This window comes from Macrotis lagotis, chromosome 1 (assembly GCF_037893015.1).
Source record: "Macrotis lagotis isolate mMagLag1 chromosome 1, bilby.v1.9.chrom.fasta, whole genome shotgun sequence".
In the NCBI taxonomy this organism is placed as follows: Eukaryota; Metazoa; Chordata; class Mammalia; order Peramelemorphia; family Peramelidae; genus Macrotis; species Macrotis lagotis.
The window spans coordinates 590,503,157-590,523,535 of record NC_133658.1 but is presented as its reverse complement, the minus strand read 5'-3'; the positions used below and the strand labels follow the sequence as shown (position 1 = coordinate 590,523,535).

The window sequence follows — 20,379 nt, the reverse complement described above, 5'->3', positions numbered from 1 at the left end:
TTTTTGTTCCCAGGAACTTGTGGAATTTATGTATTAGGTGAGGCACAGAGAATGATGATCTGACTTGGCTGAACTTGGGCCTATACTAATGAAATCAAAGAACAATGAAATGTTGAAGTAAAATGTTGAATAATACAAGGGTAGAAGAGGCAGAATTGGCCTGTTTTTTAAATCAACATAAAGGCAGCTAGGTAGCACAGTGGATAGATGGTGGGGTCTAGAGTCAAGAAGAACAGAATTCAAATTGACCTTTGGTGCTTCTTGTATGATCCTGGACAAGTTGTTTCATCCTGCTTGCTTATATTTCCTCTTCTGTAAAGTGACTGGGAGAAGGAAATGGTAAACCACTCCAATCTTTGCCAAGAAAATAGGGTCACCAAGGGTGACATGACTAGGAAAAAAACTTAACAATAACATAATAAACAGAAAGTTTCCTTATTTGTTGTGGCTTAAAATAGAACATACTGTTACAATAAATACTGACAATAAATATAATAAATTCTCCTAGCCACCATCCTCAAGACTAACTTTTGACCATGGCTTCTTTTTTCTCTACCCTTTCCAGGATTATTGTAAAGAAAAGAAGTGAGTATGAAAAAGGGAATATTTTAAGTACACCTAATATTTTCCCATACTCATTGATTTTAGAGTTGAGGAAATTGAGGTATGAAGTTAATTGGTCATACATATAGTTAAGCAGTTTTACACTTCTAAAATACGGTTAGAAATAGTTAAAATTGCTATACCACAAACAGCAAAACTTTTCATTTATTTGTTATATATTTCCATTTTGGATTATTAACATTTGAAATATTTTTCTTTATTGTAGATCATCTTCAAAATCCAAGGAAGCCATCAGTAAAAGCACAGAATTTTCTTTGCATGTTTGAAATAAAGTTTGCCTATGATCCTCAAAAGCTGAAATGGGGGCTGTCTTTCTTCAGTAAGTACCTATTTTTTTTTTATCTTTGAGTTTATTATTTTGTCTTTCCCCTCCCACAATCTGCACTTGGTGCAGGAGAAATGGATAAATACTGGTTATTTCTAGTTTTCATTTTATTTTAAAATGTTATTCTCTTTATTCTTCAGTTTGGGAAATATTGATACACTTGGAGAATAGACCATATTGCACTAAGTAACTATTCAGTAGATACAAGTTTAATTAATCTTTTCACCTTTTAGGATAAATATTTTAACTTGAAGATATATATGCTATCCTTTAAATTATTGATTCAACTACATGAGCATTTATCAGAACCTTATGTCTTAGGTTCTAGAGATGGAAAGGCAAAACAAAATATTCCTTGTTCACAATCTGTTTAACATTCTGTTAGATGCATACTTGTAAACAGATAAGTGAATACAAGATATTTACAAAATAAGCATAAAATAGTTTCCTGAGATGGGGAGCACTAACAGTGGGGTGATCAAGCCCTTGAGCTTATCCTTGAAGAGACAGGGTTCATGGGTTAACTTTCCAAACATTTTATTTTGCATGGGCATCTGGAGGCATAAGACAAATGTTATGGAATAGGAATAGAACTTGAATGGCTGGCTCTCTTCTTTTCATTCATTCTTTTATTATTTATTATTATTATTATTATTTATATAATATTATATAATATATAATATACAATATATATAATATATTATTGTTTATAATTATTATTTATTATTCATTCATTGTTTTTATTTTTAGGCTTTTGCAAGGCAATGGGGTTAAGTGGCTTGCCCAAGGCCACACAGCTGGGTAATTATTAAGCATCTAAGGCCAGATTTGAACTCAGGTACTCCTGACTCCAGGACTGGTGCTCTATCCACTGTGCCACCTAGCTGCCCCAAATGGCTCTCTTCTTAAGCCTTTTGGGCTTAGAGTGCCTAAGGTAAAGTTCCATGAGATCAGTCTAAAAGTTAGGTTGAAATGAAATTGTGAAAGGCTCAAAGTGCCAGAGGGATTATCTAGAGGTAGCAGAAGACTGCTGAATCTTCCTGGGAAAGGAATAATAAATAACCAGACTTATATAGTAGAAATTTGGTAGCTGTGAGGATGTTAAAGTGGAGAGGAGGAGAGATTGCAGTCAAGGAGACTGATTAGGAAGCTTTTGCAATAAATAGTCCAAGCTAGAAGAAATAAAGACCGGAACTGTGTGACAGTCCTTGAAAATGTAAGATGTTGTAAAGGTAGAGTTGACAAGATTTGACAAACTATTAGAAGCAGGAGAGGAGAGATATTAGAAGAAAATAAGAAGTTAAAGATAATTCCTAATTCTGGACTGATGTAGAGAAAAATAGGGAAAGTGTCCAAAAGAGGTAAAAAAAGAAAGGGAAAGATAGTAAGTTCCATTTTAGACACATTTAGCTTGAAAGTTTAAGAAGGCAGCAGGTGATATGAAGCTGAAATTCAAGAGTAGGTAAAATAAATCATTAAATAAAACAATTTTGATAAAAATCCAACAGAGAACATTTCCTGCTAGGGCAAAAATCTTAATGCAGGGCTTTCCAGAATTGGCAAGTTTGAGTCTTGGTTCTCTCATTTATAGTCATGGGTCATTGTGAAATCTGAAGTACCTCATCTATAAAGTGGACGAAATGCTATTCTAAAACATAAGTGCATGTAAGTAGTTAACAATGACAGTAATAATTGATAATAAGGAATGTAAATATAATAGGTTCTTAGTAATAAAACAGCATATTTTCATTGTCACTGGGGAGCTCTTTCTGTTGTGAAAACATAGGAATTTGGCTTTGTATTCTTGTTTAGAAAAAGAGACTAGTCTGGTTAATAAAACCAGTTTTTCTAAAAAGAGTTTTGGCTCCTTAAGGACTTCTCAAGTACTGACAGCTTCTTTGTTAAGAGTCCAAATTACAGCTCCATTAAATGTGGAATAGATGATTTTATTATTATTTTTAAAATTAAATGTTTATTTTTCCCAACTGTAGGCAATGGTAATTTTTTTTAAGTTTATTAAAGATTTTATTTGAGTTTTACAATTTCCCCCCAATTTTACTTCCTCCCCCCACAGAAAGCAATTTGTCAGTCTTTACTTTGTTTCCATGTTGTACATTGATCCAAATTGAGTGTGATGAGAGAGAAATCATATTCTTAAGGAAGAAACAAAAAGTATAAGAGATAGCAAGATCAGACAATAAGATATCAGGTTTTTTTCTAAATTAAAGGGAATAGTCCTTGAACTTTGTTTAAACTCCATTGTTCTTTATCTGGATACGGATGGTATTCTCCATTGCAGATAGCCCCAAATTGTCCCTGATTGTTCCACTGATGGAATGAGCAAGTCCATCAAGGTTGATTACTGCCCCATGTTACTGTTAGGGTGTACAGTATTTTTCTGGTTCTGCTCATCTCACACAGCATCAGTTCATGCAAATCCCTCCATGCTTCCCTGAATTCCCATCCCTCCTGGTTTCTAATACAGCAATAGTCTTCCATGACATATATGCATGCATATACATATATATATCACAGTTTGCTAAGCCATTCCCCCATTGAAGGACATTTATTTGATTTCCAATTCTTTGCCACCACAAACAGGGCTGCTATGAATATTTTTGTACAAGTGATGTTTTTACCCTTTTTCGTCATCTCTTCAGGGTATAGACCCAGTAGTGATATTGCTGGATCAGAGGGTATGCACATTTTTGTTACCCTTTGGGCATAGTTCCAAATTTCTCTCCAGAAAGGTTGGATGAGTTCACAGCTCCACCAACAGTGTAATAGTGTCCCAGATTTCCCACAACCCTTCCAACAATGACCATTATCCTTTCTGGTCATATTGGTCAGTCTGAGAGGTATGAGGTGTCACCTCAGAGAAGCTTTAATTTGCGTTTCTCTAATGATTAATGATTTAAAGCAATTTTTCATGTGACTATGGATTGCCTTGATCTCCTCATCTGTAAATTGCCTTTGCATATCCTTTGATCATTTAATTTTTAACAATCATTTTTTTGGGAAGGTTTTGAGTTTTACATTTTTCTCTCCCCACCCCCCCACCCCCATCTCCCCCAACAGAAAGTAATCTAATATAGGCTGTACATATATAATCATGCTAAACACAGATCCATATTAATAATGTTGTTAAAGAAAAGTCAAATCCAAATTTGGGGAGTGGGGAGAGGAAAAAAAAGATATAATACATAAAACAACTTTTAAAAATTGAAGTTAGTAAAGCTTTGGTCCACATTTAAACTCCACAAATCCTTCTCTGGTATTTTCTATCATTTAGAATTGTCTTTGATTATTATTTTGCTGAAATGTGTAAGTCCATCATGATTGATTATCATCTGATGTTGCTGTTAATGTGTATAATGTTTTTCTGTTTCTTCTCACTCCACTCTGTATTAATTCATGCTATCTTTCCAGGCTAATCTGAAGTTCTGTTCCTTATGATCCTTCCCTCCCTTCCTCCCTCTCTTCCTTCCTCATTTTTTGCAAGGTACTGGGGTTAAGTGACTTGCCCAAGGTCACACAGCTAGGCAATTAAGTGTCTGAGGCTGGATTTGAAGTCAGGTCCTTCTCATTCCAGGGCCAGTACTCTATCCACTGCACTACCTAACTGTCCCTCATGATTTCTTATAGGGAATAGATGACTTTAACTTGGAAAATGATGGCCTCATCTAATAATAGATTCCAATGTAAAGCAGTAAGCTTCTTAAAAATTTTTCAGGTGGTGTAGTAGATAGAGCACTGGCCCTGAAGTCAGGAGTACCTGGGTTCAAATCCGGTCTCAGACACTTAATAAGTACCTAGCTGTGTGGCCTTGGACAAGCCACTTAACCCCATTTACCTTGCAAAAAAAAAACCTAAAAAAAATTTCATATTCCATTCTCACCCCCTCATTATATGTAAAAATAATGTAGCATTCTTTTAAAAACAGTTTTGAGTTCCAAATTCACTCCTCCTTTTCCTTCTCTCCCTCCTCTTTGAGACAATAAGTAATCTGATATAGGTTATACACATGCAATCATGTAAAACATTTCCATATTGAAGACATATAAAAAAACATTTCTTTGAGTCCAACAAGTTGAATTACCTGGAAAACGCATCCCTGAATAAGTGAATTTGTTAATCTTTAGATGAAGACAGTTTACTTTGTAAACAGCATGGTCCCCCAAATACCAGAATTAATACATCAAAATAAGTTTTATATTTAAAGTTTTCATCTTGGGTGTTTCTACATTTATTAACCCTCTATTATTCAAATTTTTTTTGAAATACTTCCTTTGGAATTTTACTTTGAATCATCAAGTTAGCCATAACTAACAGTTCAGTCTTTCACTTTGTGCCCTTCATCCTCTCTTCACTCCAATTCCCCTCTTATAGGACAAGTGGATTTTTTTACAACTAGATTCCCCATGCCATATTCCTTCACAGATCATCTGTCCTCACTCATAGAAGTTTTTATCAATGAAACTCCCTCTCACCACCAGAATCAGTTTTATTTTCCTTCTCTTTTTCAAGCATTTTTCTCCTTCCTCTTATGTACTTTCTTGTAGCCTTTCTTTCTAAGACCCTAGGAATTATCTTCCCATCAATACTAGCTCTTACTTTGAATCAGCAAGGGAAATGACCAGATTTATATTGGGGAGCAGGCCAGGTTATGAGCTGGGAAAGGGGTAAGGGAGGAGTCAGGATGGTACTAGGGGAGGGACCAAGGAATGGACTTAGATGCTTAAGTATCTCTCCTTGTGCGGGGATAGGAGCAGCTTCTGAGACTGTTAAAAACAATACACAGGATGAAGATCTCCTGCCCCCTTTTTGGTAAGATAACTTTGAGTTTCTATAGGATAATTCTAAACTATGGGATGGGAATCAATGTTAATGTAAGGTCAGCTCAGAAAAAGATTAATTGGGGCAGTGAGGTGGTGCATCGGATAGACCCTGGAGTCAGGAGGATCTGAGTTCAAATTTAACCTCAGACACTTAATAATTGCCTAACTCTGTGACCTTGGGTAACTTACTTAAACCCATTGCCTTGAGGGAAAAAAAGGTTAATTATTTAACATTGTTGGCACAGAAGTTTTGAAGAGAATTTCAGAAGTATATAGGACATAGCTCTTGACTACTTTAGAGGCTTATGCAAACTATTGATTAAATACAAAAGAAGCCCTATACTGAAACTGAGAAACTTCTTTTTTTGTCTGTTTATGATTTGTTTTCTTCTTAGTTGTTTTTATAGAGTTTAGGAATACTTTGACAAACTATCATTATTGAATGTTACCTTACTTAATAAAGATGTCTTATGTTAAAATGTCCTGCTTGGATTAAGGAGGAAATTATTTTTGATGAAATAAAATAATTATCATTTTCAGTAAGACAAAACTTGAAATCTCCAGACATTTGTTGACAACTGGCATCATCTTATTGAAAATATTACTGGTTATGTTTCAGAGTTTCTTCTTTGTAAGTAGAATCTAAGGAAGATGACCTGTGATCTTGGTACTGACTTTGACATTATTCTTGTAACATTCAGGGGGGAAAAAAATTTCAAGGAAAAGTTATCCACCCATATCAATACCATTCACCAAAGGGTAAGGAATAAAGCATATTCCTTGTCATTATGTTGCTTAGCATTCATGAGCATAAACACCAGAAAAACAAACAACTTGTGTTATAAATGGTTTGTGAATAGTCTAGAGTGATTAAAGTGGTTTTTTAAAAATTAAGACATCTTAATAAATGGCACACCTCTCTCATGGGGTGAGGAATTCTTGAAATGTTAGGTCTTGTATGCAGTTTGAAAGGCTTTGTTCCTGCCCCTTCATGCAAATCATTGGCTAGGGTCACAATCTAATTGATACATTGGTCCCTGCCCTGTTCATTATACTAAGGAGCAAGAACAGTTACCTCCTGGAGCATGTTCAAAGGAGAAGGTCTAAGACCCCAGGTTAATTTAGAACTAGGTTGGGCAGATTTGTCCTAATATCAGGTTTTGATCAGATTGAGGCTATGCCTTTTGTTTTAACTCAGTACCTGCCTTTAGTCAATGGTATAGGCAGACCCCAGTCTTTCTAATGTAAACTAACAATTTTTCGTTTGCTTTCTTGTGAAATCCAAACATCCCCATATTCCTCACACTTGTTTTAGGAAGATATGCAATTATTGAAATGAGTTTTTAATGACAACATAATTTTTGAAACTATGATTAGTAGGGTAGGGAACAAAAATTTTTGAATAGAGTGGCCTCATTGATCTTGTTTTATGTTTTTACTTGCAAAAGAAATGATTTAGCTGGAAAACATTTTTGCTTTCCAGGCTTCCTAATGTAATGTGAATATGTATGAATTGGGCAGTGTAGTTTAAAAACTTCAATCCCAATTTCTCTAAATGACCTTGTGTATTCCAGTTATAGTTCAGCTTCTGCCTCAGGGATTTCTTCCTGTAAGAATATAGGATATTTACACAATCACCAAGAGAAGTTTATAAAGATCATGTTGTGGTAGTGCTTGCCTGCCTTGGGTTCTTTGACAACATGACATATTGCTGCTTTTTATCAGAAAATAACTATGGTTAGATGGTCATGTAGTCTGCCTCAGACAGATTGTGAAAGAACCTTGTGTACTGTGCCCTTTTAACACAGTTTTCATAGCTGCAAGTGTCTCCCTTAGCCTTTTGACTGCCACATGACAGAGGAAGTAGTAAATTAAGCAACACTGATGTTAATTTTTAGTACATTATTCATTACTTTTTTCTTTTTTAAAAAAAATCTTTTTTTTAGGGTTTTTTTTTGCATTGCAATGTGGGTTAAGTGGCTTGCCTAAGATCACACAGCTAGGTAATCATTAAGTGTCTGAGGCCGGATTTGAACTCAGGTACTCCTGACTCCAGGGCCAGTGCTCTATCCATTGTGACACCTAGCTGCCCCTACATTATTCATTACTAAAGAACATGGTAAATAAGATTCCTAAGTTATTAAATGCCAGTATATCTGAATCTGAGAGTCAGAAGGCATAAAGGAGAAGTTGAATTTGTCCATTTTTGGAGAATAGCAATATGGATGTGACATAAAATCCAAGGAGCAAGGGATTTGGGGCTATTTACCAAGGTCATAGTTGACATGACTAATGGTGGCATAATTACAAGTAAAATTAAAAGGGCAATCAATAATGGACTGGGAGAAAGAATTTTGTTCAGGTATCTCAGGCAAAATTTGTATTCTTTTAGATGGAAGGAGAAGAAAGAGTTAAAATTAAAAAGAAGTTTGTCATAGGAGAGAGAGATCATTGAGCTGGAAGATTTTTGAGAGTATTTCACTGGAGACAAAACAAAAAGAGCCACTTTCTTTATCTACTAATTGGCAGGAAGGATTCAATTAAATTATTTCTTATGGTACAGTAACATACCATTTCATTCATGCACCAAAGTTTGGTTGGCCATTCCAAATTGATGGGCAGCTATGTTCTTCCAATGAATTGCTATTCTAGAAAGGTGATGCTTATAGGGCTTTCTTTCACTGATGGATAGTTCCTCCAACAATGCACTAATGTACCAATCTTCCCATAGCCCCTCTATATATCTAACTTTGATCATCTGAATGTTGAATATTTGGCTAATAATTAGTTTGCTAAATTTGAGTTATTTTTTTTTCCAGGGCCCCTTGGTTATGAATCTGGTTCAGTTTTATAATGCCTCCTGCTATGGCAGACATCCTTGACATTTGGGCCGTGGATTCACAGATAGCATCAGATGGCTCCATTCCTGTGGATTTTCTATTGCCCACTGGGATCTATATCCAGTTGGAAGTACCTCGGGAGGCCACTATTTCTAATATTAAGCAGGTATGTTAACATGATATTTAAAAATATCCTGACCTTAACATCAAAAATAATTTCACATTCATATAGAACAAAGAATTAGACATGAAGCTGTAGATCTCTTTTATGTAGCTTTTCTTTTCAAAATATTTATACCTTTAACTTCTAGCTTTCAGAACTGTTCTGTTTGTGTTTCTTTCTGACCTTTTTAAAAAAGAAAACAATTGTTTCAGTTGATCCTCTTATCTTTTCCTTAAATTTTTTTGGCTGCCTTATTGAACTCCATCCCTCTTAAGATTGGAGAAAAAAATACCCCCAAATCACATCGCCCTTAAAGTAATTATGAACAATCAAGCAAAATAAATTCACATGTCATGTGTATCCCCAAATTCTAAGAAGTACTACTTCTAGGTCTACTTCTGCTGCATTTTTTTTTAATTCAGTTCAATTCAATAAACATTTTCTTTTGGTTTTGCAAGGCAGCAAGGTTAAGTAGCTTTACCCCAGGTTATACAGCTAGGTAATTATTAAGTGCCTGAGGTTGGATTTGAACTCAGGTCCTCCTTCAGGGCCGGTGCTCTATCCACTGCACCACCTAGCTACTACTCAGTAAAAATTTTTAGGAACCTCTGTGCCAGGCACAGTGTTAGGATACAAATAAGAAAAAAAAGAGTCCTTGCCTTCAAGGAGCTTACAGTCTAATGGGGGAAACAGCACAGAAAAGGAAGTTAAAAAGCAGAGGAGACAGGAAACTGGAATGGCTAAGAATGCCCTTGGGGGCAACAAGGCCAAGGAATAGTTGAGAAAGTATTGAATATCAGAACCTGATTCATTTTTTGTGGGATTGAGATTTCACATGATAACATACTCTATTAAAAGAGATGCTGTGGGATGGGAGCTAGAGAGCTGACTAAAAGGCCAGCACAACCCGACCCATACTGACTCTATGACCCTAAAGAAGTCATTTTATCAGTGCTCTGGTTAATCTTTTAAGTCTATAAATTGAAGAGAAGGTCCTGACCTCCATTGCTAAAAAGGACTTCCTCCTTTGGGAACTCATTATGCCAAGGAAGTCATAGTTATAGTCATTTTTTTCTATCTAATCTGTTATTGAATACCTAGCATATAATAAGCTTCTCTACTCAGTTTTATCATTGACGCTATTTGGAATAAGAGATTTGTAGGGTTTGGGACTAGGGGTCACATTTAGTATCATCTGGAACAACCTGCTCATTTTTTATTTATTTTTATTTTTATTTTTATTTTCTTTTTTTTCTTTTTTCAATTTTTCTTTTCTTTTTTTAATTTATTTTTTATTCTCATTTTGTACAAATGTTTTTTTACATTAATAAAATATTCTTGTTTACAAGTAAACAAAATACCCCTCCCCCCATGAATATAGATAGACTTGCTTGGGTGAAAAAAGTAAAGGGGAGAGAAAAAAAATTAAAATTAAAAAATAATAGTAATAAGTGTAGGTATGGCCAGGTGGCAAAATGGATGAAGCACCAGCCCTGGAGCCACGAGCACCCGACTCCATATCCAGCCTGGTAAACCCAACAATCACCCAGACATGTGACATGCAAGCCACCCGATCCCCACTGCCCTGCAAAAACCAAAAAGAAGAAAAAAAAATACCCAAAATAAAATAAAATAGTAATAATAGTAGGGGTGGCTGGGTGGCAGACAGAGCATTGGCCCTTGAGCCAGGAACACCCGGGTCTGAATCCGGCCTCAGACACCCAAAGATCACCCTGCTATGCAGCTCCAGGCAGGCCACCCAGACCCACTTGCCCTGCACCCTCCCCCAAATAATAATAATAAAAAATGTGCTTCAGTCTTTGTTCCAACACCAACAACTCTGTCATAGGTGGATCTCATTCTTTATGATAAGTCCATCACAAAAGTTACTTCCATATTTTTCCAACGTTGCCATTGCTGATCGTAACTCCCTCCTTTCTTATTTCTCCACTACCATGTACTCTATTTTCTCTCTCCTTTCACTCTGACTCTGCTGTAAGGTCGCTGAATGGCGCAGCAGACAGATCCCTGGTCCTGGGGCCAAGAAGCCCTGAGCCCCCATACCACCCCTTAGGCCCAGAATCCACCTGGTGCTATGGTCCTGGGCAGGCCTTCCAATCCCAGCCCCTTGCAAGAAGTAAAAAAGTGGTCCATCCTCTCTTCCTTTATTCACATCCCTACCCCATCCCCCTGTTCCCCCTCCTTCTTACTCCAGATGTCTATACCCCATTGAGTATATTTGCTGTTTCCTCTCCTAGCCATCTCTGATGAGAGCAAAGGTTCCCTCATTCCCTCTTGCTTCCCTCCTTCCATATCATTGCAATAGTTCATTGTAATAAAAAAAATCTTATTATGTGAAATATCTTGGACTATTCCCCCTCTCCTTTTTCTTTCTCCCATTCCATTTCCCTTTTTTTCTATTGACTCCATTTTTACACCATATTTTATCTTTGAATTCAGCTTTCTCCTGTGCTTCAACTATAAAAGCTCCCTCTACCTGCTCTATTAACTGAGAAGGTTCATATGAATATTATCAGTATCATTTTTCTATACGTGCAGTTCATCCTCACTAAGTCTCTCATATTTCCCCCCTCTCCTCCAATCTCCATGCTTCACCTGAGTCCTGTATCTGAAGATAAAATCTTCTGTTTAGCTCTGGCCATTCCAAAAGGAACATTTGAAATTCTCCTGGTTCATTGAAAGTCCATCTTTTTCCCTGGAAGAGGACATTCAGCCTTGCTGGGTAGTTCATTCTTGGCTGCATTCTAAGCTCTTTTGCCTTCCGGTATATTGTATTCCAAGCCCTATGAGCTTCCAATGTAGTTGCTGCTAAGTCCTGTGTGATCCTGACTGCAGCTCCACAATATTTGAACTGTGTCTTTCTGGCTGCTTGTAATATTTTCTCTTTGACTTGGGAGTTCTGGAACTTGGCTATAATATTCCTAGGGGTTGGTTTTTTGGGATCTCTTTTTCGGGGGGATCAGTGGAGTCTCTCCATTTCTATTTTGCCCTCTGCTTCTAGAATATCAGGGCAATTTTCCTGTAGTAATTCTTTGAAAATGATGTCAAGGCTCTTTTCCTGATCATGACTTTCAGGTATTCCAATAATTTTCAAATTATCTTTCCTAAGTCTGTTTTCCATATCAGTTGTTTTTTCAATGAGGTATTTCACATTTTCTTGTAATTTTTCATTTTTTTGGTTTTGAAGTATCGATTCCTGATTTCTGGTAAATTCATCAATCTCCCTGAATTCTGTTCTTTGTCTGAAGGATTTATTCTCCTCAGAGAGTTTTCTTATCTCTTTTTCCATCTGGCCAATTTTGCTTTTTTAAAGCATTCTTCTCCTCAATAACCTTTTGAACTGTTTTATCCATTTGACCTAAGCTGGTTTTTAGCATGCTATTTTCTTCAGCATTTTTTTGGATTTCCTTGACTAAGCTGCTGACTTCATTTTCATGTTTTTCCTGCATCTCTCTCCTTTCTTTTCCCAGTTTTTCTTCCAACTCCTTCATTTGATTTTCAGAGTCTTTTTTGAGCTCTGTCAGCCTGAACCCAATTTCTGTTTTGCTTGGAGTCTTTAGATGCAGGAGCTTGTACCTCCTCATCTTCAGACTGAGTATTTTGATCCTTCTTGGGCTCATTTGCAAAATATTTCTCAATGGTGTTCCTCTTTTTTCTCTGCTTGCTCATTTTCCCAGCCTAAGCCTGTTTTGTGGGTGCTTCCTGCGCTTTTGGGACACTCCCACAAGGGTCTCAGTGTGTGAGGCTCTGTCCTCCCTCCTGGTCTGTGAATGACCATAAGCGCACCCCTCTGCCACAGGGCTGAGGTGGGGGGGGGCCCTGCTGTTCTATGGGGGGGCCTAGACTGCGATCAGGATCTGAATGTGGTCAGAGCCCCAGAGTCCTGTTCCAGGGGCAGAGGACAGAGCTCTGCAGTCTCTCTTCACTCCCCTCCCTCAGCTCAATGGGCGCATGCCCTGGGGGCTCCTGCTTAGGGGCTCTTTTCTGTTTCCAGATCTGGGCTGAGGAAAGACCAGGCTGCTCTCTGTGTACCCTGACAGCTGGGCTCCATGTGCTCACTCTGGCAGAGGTCCCCAGCTCTTCCCCCACTTTGTGCCTGGTGCTCCCTGGGGTATAGCTCAGGAGACCCCCCCCCCCCCCCCCCCCCCGCTGCTGTGAGGTGGGGCTCCCAGTGTCCTGGGGCTGCCTCCGGGAGGCTGAAGTTCTTTCGCTCTAGCGGGCCATCCCTCTGGCAGGCTGCTCCTCTGACCCCCGGGGAGCAGAGCCTTTCTGCTCTTTTCCAGGTTACCTTGAGTAGGAGAACTGTGTCTCTGGGTCCCTTTGTGGGTTCTGTCTCTCGAAAGTTTAGTTAGAGTCCTTAGCTTATGAGTTTTATCACAGAGCTCCTAAGACTCGATCTCTTCTTGTTGCCATCTTCAACCTGCTCATTTTTTAAATGGAGACAAGACAGGTTGAGAGAGTTACCTTATGTCACTGAAGAGGTTCTAAGGAATACTAGAATTTTAATTGGTTTTCAGACTCTAGAACCAATGTTCTAGTTAGTATATCACATTATCCCTGTGAAATTTAGTGTTAAAGCTAATACAAATGAAACAGCTCAAAAATAATACAAAATAACTCTGTGCTGAATTTGAGTAGTAAAGACAGGGTAAATAAATTTTTATTCTTATTAGAACAATGATCATATCACACAGAGGTATAATCATATAATTTGTTTAGTGATCAGTCACAAATCTTATGAATTAATTACTCATGTGTAGACCAAGACAGTACAATAAAAATAGCAAGTACTTACTCAATTTATTTGATTAGTGTTCTACTGCTTAAACTCAAAGGAAGGCCAAAATACTATCTCTGTCCTCAAAGTACTCACATTCTAATGAAAGGAGGGGGGAAAAATACTAAATAACTCATCATTTAATACAATGTTTGTCAAAAGTCTATCAAACTAAAGTTGAAGTCATCCTTTCATTAAGAAATATCTAAACAAATTGTGATTTCTGAATGTAATGGGATCTTAGTGTGCCAGAAGAACTGATGAAATGGACTTTTACAGAGGAAACTGGCTAGAACCTTTGAGTTGATAAAAGTGAAATAAGCAGAACAATTTATACTATAACTCCTTAGAGAAAAATGATTTGTATAGACTAACATTTTTATCAGCACAATTATAAACCATGAATCTAAAAGCTTGAAGATTAAACATGCCCCTCTTGATGATAGACTTCAACAAGTTCTTTAATCTTAGACAGCTAGAAAGTACTTTAGATAGAGGTCATTTGGTCCAATGGGGATTATAATAAATCCAGCCCTTTTCTCTTTCACCACACTTCTTATTTATTGAATTATGTTGCTTCTCACTTGAAAAATTAAGTCATTCTTTTTTTTTATTTCTTACTTCTAACTTGCTGAGAATAATCTATTAACCAAGAAAAAGTATATAAATTCTATAACTTAAGAAATTGTTGGCAGAAATTAGCCAAATGAGATTGGAGAATTGATTTTATTGTTGTCACTATCAAAATTTGAATTCCCTTGGAACAGCTAGGTGGCACAGTGTATCAGCCCTGGAGTCAGGAGGATCTGAGTTCAAATTCGACCTCAGACATTTAATAATTCCTTAGCTGTGTGACCATGGGCAAGTTACTTAATCCCATTGGCTTGCAAAAACTAAAAAAAAATTAAATTAACTTAAATTTGAATCCTTTTCGGTAGCTTGTTACCTACGTAGGACTTGCTGTCAGTGTCTTTGTGGCATCTTGTTTCAGTTACTTTGATCAGTTGTTTCATTGATATACATTTTAGCCAATTATTCTTTTTCTTATTTTTTGGAATTGATTGTTGCTGGTTTTGTAAGAGATGACAAGTTGCCCTGTTAGCAACATTAGTTATTAATTATTATTAATAATGTTAATGTCTTCCTCCAACCATGAAAGATGTAACAAACCTGAGCATAAAGATTTGTTTTTGCTTTGTCATATAGTCAGTTTTGCCATAACTCAACGTATTCCCCCAAACAAAATTGCATAAATGTGTAGACCGTATGAGAAAGTGGGATTAAGATAACAATATTCAAAAACTTTGTCAGTGACATAAAAAAAGATAGGAACCTAAAAATTGTAACAGTTTATATGTGGTAAATCACTAAGAATACCTAAGTGCTACAATAAATAGTGGGAAATTCCCAGAAGCCTTTGATTGCTACTTCTCTGACTATAGGGGAGGAGGGGGTACTATGTGGACAACCTTTTTGATCACAACTCCTATATCTTCTGATACACAGCAGAAATGGCACTTTGCCTTAAAAAAGACCTGAAGTTTGCTTGTGGAAGTGGATTTTGAAAACATCACAGGTAGTTAGTTATTGTGAAGTGATGCTGAAAAGTTGCATATGCAAACTCAAAATTCTCCTTATATTCAAATCATTCCTTTATATATCAGGTATGGGATGAATTTACATTTTCAGAACAAGTGTTATAGTAGAATTGACTGTTAATTTGTCTAATTATTACTTACAGATGTTATGGAAGCAAGCTCACAACTACCCTATGTTTAACCTTCTTATGGAAATTGACTCTTATATGTTCGCATGTGTAAACCAAACTGCTGTTTATGAGGAGCTTGAAGATGAAACAAGAAGACTTTGTGATGTCAGACCTTTTCTTCCAGTTCTCAAAGTGGTAACAAGAAATTGTGACCCAGGGGAAAAATTAGACTCCAAAATTGGAGTTCTCATAGGAAAAGGTAATGTTGAGTTTTTGTTTGTTTTCTTTTTAATATGGAAAATTATTAATATAAAGATGTAGAAAGGTATTCATTATACATATATATTTATGCACATAAGTACATGTAATGTATGGTTTGTTTTTAAAAATCATGTAATTATGAATAAACTTTTAGTATCAATCTTGTAAGGAAATATTGTTTTACTAAACCTTCTTAGCTCTATTTCTCAGCTAAAAGATCTTATTTATTTTTGATCTGATTTTAACTCTAAATTTTGTTTTTAGTTTCTACATACCATGTAGGCAAAAATAATAGACAAATGGAAATGACCCGCAAAACTTCTAGTTAAATGTGGATGGGTAAATAAATAACTCAAGTGATCAGTGAAGATTGAAAGGCTATTCTTTATAAATATTTTATTTATTTTTATAATGATATACAAGGGTAGTTTTTTACCAGTCAATTTTTTTGCAATGCTTTGAGTTTTACAATTTTTCTTAATCTGACAGAAAGATGTCTGATAACATGTTTTACATTTATAACTATGCTAAACATAGATTGAAATTGAATATGTTGTAAGAGAAGAATCACATCCAAATGGAAGAAAGAAAACATTAGAGAGACAACAAAATTACATAATACATAATACATAAGACAACTTTTAAAAACTGAAAATATTAAGCTTTGGTCTTCATTTAAACTCTATAGTTCTCTGGATAGAGATGGTATTTTACATCACAAATCTGTTAAATTGTCTTTAATTATTGTACTGCTGAAATGAACAAGTCCATCATGCTTGATCATGACCCCATGTGGTTGCTAGTGTGTATAATGTTCTTCTGGTTCTATTCATTTCATTAGAATCATTTCATGCAAGTTTGGAAGGTTATTCTTACAGAGTATATGTGTGGTTTGGAGCAGGTGTGGGGAACCTTTTTTCTGCCAAGGCCCATTTGAATATTTATAACATCGTTCTTCATCTGTACAAAATTATCAGCTTAAAAATTAGTCTACTATACTTGGTAAAATATTTAATTAATTCACCCCTAAAAAAGGTCCTAAATTTATTGAATTTCAAATCTTGCCTGAGGTTGCTGTGGCAACACCAGACCAAATGATTTCACGAGCCTTATACAGACATTCCATACTCGTACTTTAGAGCTGAAAGAACCTTCATGGTAAAAGCAATATGGTTTCTTAAAGATTAAAGCAGTGTGGTGATTTAAACCTTGAAAATGAGTAAAGATTTAACTTTCCTGAAGGTGGAAGTTCTGAAGTAGATGTGTTAAGTTAGATGTGTTAATCTGAACTGATTTTTAATGGCCAAGACACTTTTACTTGGAAAAGAACTGCAAAAATTGAATACACAATAATGCCCTCATTTGTTAGGCTTGGTTGATGTGTTTGCTTTTTATGAAATGATTTTTTTTTCATTCCTTTTGTCTTATTAGAATAAATGGTTCAATGGACAAGAAAGGGGTAAAAACAGTTTGGACATTAAGGTGATCTGCAAAATTAGAAGATTAATTAAAAAATTATTTAAATAATCTTTCTTAGCTTTGCAATCATGGCTTACCACAATAGTCTCAGTCCCCAGAAAACCCCTTTCCCCAAAAAACTACTGTTGTATTTAATTCTTATCTAATTCTAAGGCAATTTATTTTTAAGTTTATTGATATCTTTTATTTTTATATATGCCTTTTATTTCCCCTTTGCCTCCCTTCCGACATTGAATTCTCTTTTGTCACAAAGAAAAAGTTAAACAAAATTGACACAGAGCACATATATGCCACTCATTGAATGCCACATTATACCTCTGTAGCATCTTACCTCTCTACTGAGAAATGAAGGTAAATTTCATCCATTGCTCTTTCTGGCCTTTATAATTAGAGTGCTATTACTTCTTAGTGTTGTTCTCCCTTATATTGTTGTTGCTGTGCATTATGGTACTTCTGGTTCTGCTCAACTCCTTCTGAATCAGTTTCTGTAAATTTTGTCATATTTCTTTGTCACTTTGAATCTATCTTAACCATTTTATAAGCTTCAGTGGAGAAATAATCACTTTCCATTTTTGACTTCATGATAATGAAGAACAGGGTTTTCTATCTTAAAATTGGATCATTAGGAAAACTCGTTTATATTTGACTTTTGAACAGGCTGTTTGTTCATTTCACATTGGATTTTCCTCACAAATTATGTGATTCTGAGGTGGCTAAGTGGCACAGTGGATAGAGCACCAGCACTGGAGTCAGCAGTACCTGAGTTCAAATCCAGCCTCAGACCATAATTACCTAGCTGTGTGGCCTTGGGCAATCCATTTAACCCTGTTTGCCCTGCAAAAACCTAAAAACAAAAAACAAGAAAAACAAATTATGTGATTCTTAGTTGAATTTTAGTATCAGTTTGTGTTCCCTAAGTAAAATATCATTGTAATAAGGTAGTAGCTTAAGTACCTATTGTGGCTTTTGGGAAAAGTTAGCCAAAATATAAACAAATATGGTCAAGAATTTAAAAGATTGGCCATTCTATTTTAAGACTTCAGCTAAAAGGTTTTTTGGGGGATCAACTTCCTTTTCACAGCTTTCTTTTGATGCATCAGTCTCCTAGAAGCCTCAGCAACTGATATAGTGAAGTTCTTTTTGTAGCCTGCCAAGGAACATTAATGTAAGACATATAAAAATTAAGCTTAAGCTTTTATATTGCCTGTACAATTTGATCTAAACTTTGTCTCTCTCTGGCCTAAGAGTCAGAAATATAATTTTATAATTGTCTTTAATACTGTTGGTAATTAAAATTTAAATACCTCCTGCACCCCATTCTCCTAATGACCCTTATAACTTACTTTGCACTTGCTATTTTATTAGTCAACACTATTTTTAATAGTTAATCATAATACATATGGTTACCAGATGAATTAGAAGTTGTAGTTATATGTATATTAAGTATAGCTAGGAAACAATTTATGGGTAAGTTACATGCAAATTTTGAAAATAACAATATATTTAAGAAAAAATTCCAGTAAAATCTAGAATGAACTTTCATTCAAAAAATAATTCATAAGTTAAGTGTTACAGTTGCAGATTGCATAATGAGATAAACACAATTTAGGGACTCATGAGGTCATTCCTCCTGCTAAAACAATAAACAATTGGTGAGACTGTAACTTCTGTTTAGACTTAAGGAGCAAGCTTGTTGCCTCTTCCTTGCTGCCTCTGGACCCACAAGTAGACAATGGAATCTTTACTGATACAACTGAACTAACAAGTCTAAACATATGCTTTCCTGAAAGTTTATTTGTCTGATCTTTTTTTTTTTTGGTGATCAATATTGTTTGACTAAAAAATATCATTTGGTTTGTTTGTTCTCTATGATGGGATAATATCTACATCTCTATACATTCCAGCAGAAATAGTATAAGGAACTTCTTTGAAGCATTTTTGTAAATTTTTTTTAAAAAGGTTTTTATTTTTTGTTTGTTAAACAATTCCTTGATTTCCACTGCTTAAGCTTATATTATGATAAACCTGTAATAGAAAGATAAGAGATGTATCCTTTTAAAAAAATTAAATTCAAGGGGCGGCTTGGTAGTGCAGTGGATAAAGCACCGGCCCTGGAGTCAGGAGTAGCTGGGCTCAAATCCGGTCTCAGACACTTAATAATTACCTAGTTGTGTGGCCTTGGGCAAGCCACTTAACCCCATTTCCCTAGCAAAAACCTAAAAAATAATTAAATTTAGTCAAGAAATACTTAATGATATTTTTTTAAGAAATCTAGAAAATGTCTATTTGACAGATTTTTTAAGACAAGTCTCTGTTTTTATACAAAATAATTCCATCCAACTCTTGCTAGTAGGTATGTAGTCTTCCCTTTTTTGAAGAGTGACTTCTGTTTAAGCTGATCCAAAGGATTTGGTTGGGCAATCAACAAAATTATCAACAGATTCCTAAGTATTTTACTTTTCTTCAATGACTTCTACTTTGAATCTTTGAAACCACAGGATCAAACTAAATGTTCTCAAATCTTCCAACTCTTAATTTCATGATCTTATTACAATCAGTTATTAATAAAGTATTTATTAAGTACATACTATGTACTGAGAATAAAAATTGAATGAAACACAGTTCCCCCTTTCAAATATCGTAAATTCAGATATGTTTGATCCCATTCTATGACTGATTGTTAGTTGGACAATAATATAGAAAGAAGAACACATTCTTTCAGAAGGACAGTCTATTGATCACCAAATTCATGTTGATTTTATGTTAATATAGGATCTTCTCAGTCAGATTTTGTTTTAATCTCCAAATCCAAATTTTAATATTCAGTTAATTATATTTTTAGACATTTCTTGAACTGATTTATTAGAATAATCACAGACTTAGAAGCTTTAATAACATTTTGAAGCAGGAGTGATTCCTCATTAAATACAGAAAAATGGAATATTTTACTCAGTTGCATACTTAATATTTTCAGTGTATAAGCATGATAGCTGCTGTTTGAAATTCCAATTTACATACAAATTTCTTGACACATATTTAGTGCCCAAAACATGATAGAAACTTCTCACCTTGATGACTAAAGTCTGTAAACAGTTTTTAAAAAAAATATTAAAATTGGGGCAGCTAGGTAGCACAGTGGATAGAGCACCAACCCTGGAGTCAGGAGGACTGAGGAGGACCTCAGACCCTTAATAATTACCTAGCTGTGTGGCCTTTGGGCAAGCCACTTAACCCCATTGCCTTACAAAAACCTGAAAAAAATACTAAAACCTCATCTAGAAATAGGAACTGAAATAATATCTCTTTCTAGTCTGTTTTTTTGTGATGTAGATCCTTAATGTTG

The 20,379-nt window shown here is 35.5% G+C and overlaps 1 protein-coding gene across 6 annotated transcripts in view; it reads left to right on the top strand.

Annotated features, from left to right (window-relative positions):
- Positions 1-20,379, top strand: part of PIK3CB (phosphatidylinositol-4,5-bisphosphate 3-kinase catalytic subunit beta) — a 160,030-nt gene that overhangs the window by 68,278 nt on the left and 71,373 nt on the right. For 5 of the 6 annotated variants that reach the window (XM_074214879.1, XM_074214876.1, XM_074214880.1 and 2 more), the window contains 3 exons: positions 830-943; positions 8,607-8,793; positions 15,330-15,555. In XM_074214879.1, the coding sequence (XP_074070980.1) occupies positions 8,641-8,793; positions 15,330-15,555 (379 nt within the window). In that variant the 5' untranslated portion in view covers positions 830-943; positions 8,607-8,640. Of the gene's footprint in view, positions 1-829; positions 944-1,699; positions 1,884-8,606; positions 8,794-15,329; positions 15,556-20,379 lie in introns of all 6 variants that reach the window. The other variant, XM_074214881.1, reaches the window with a different exon arrangement.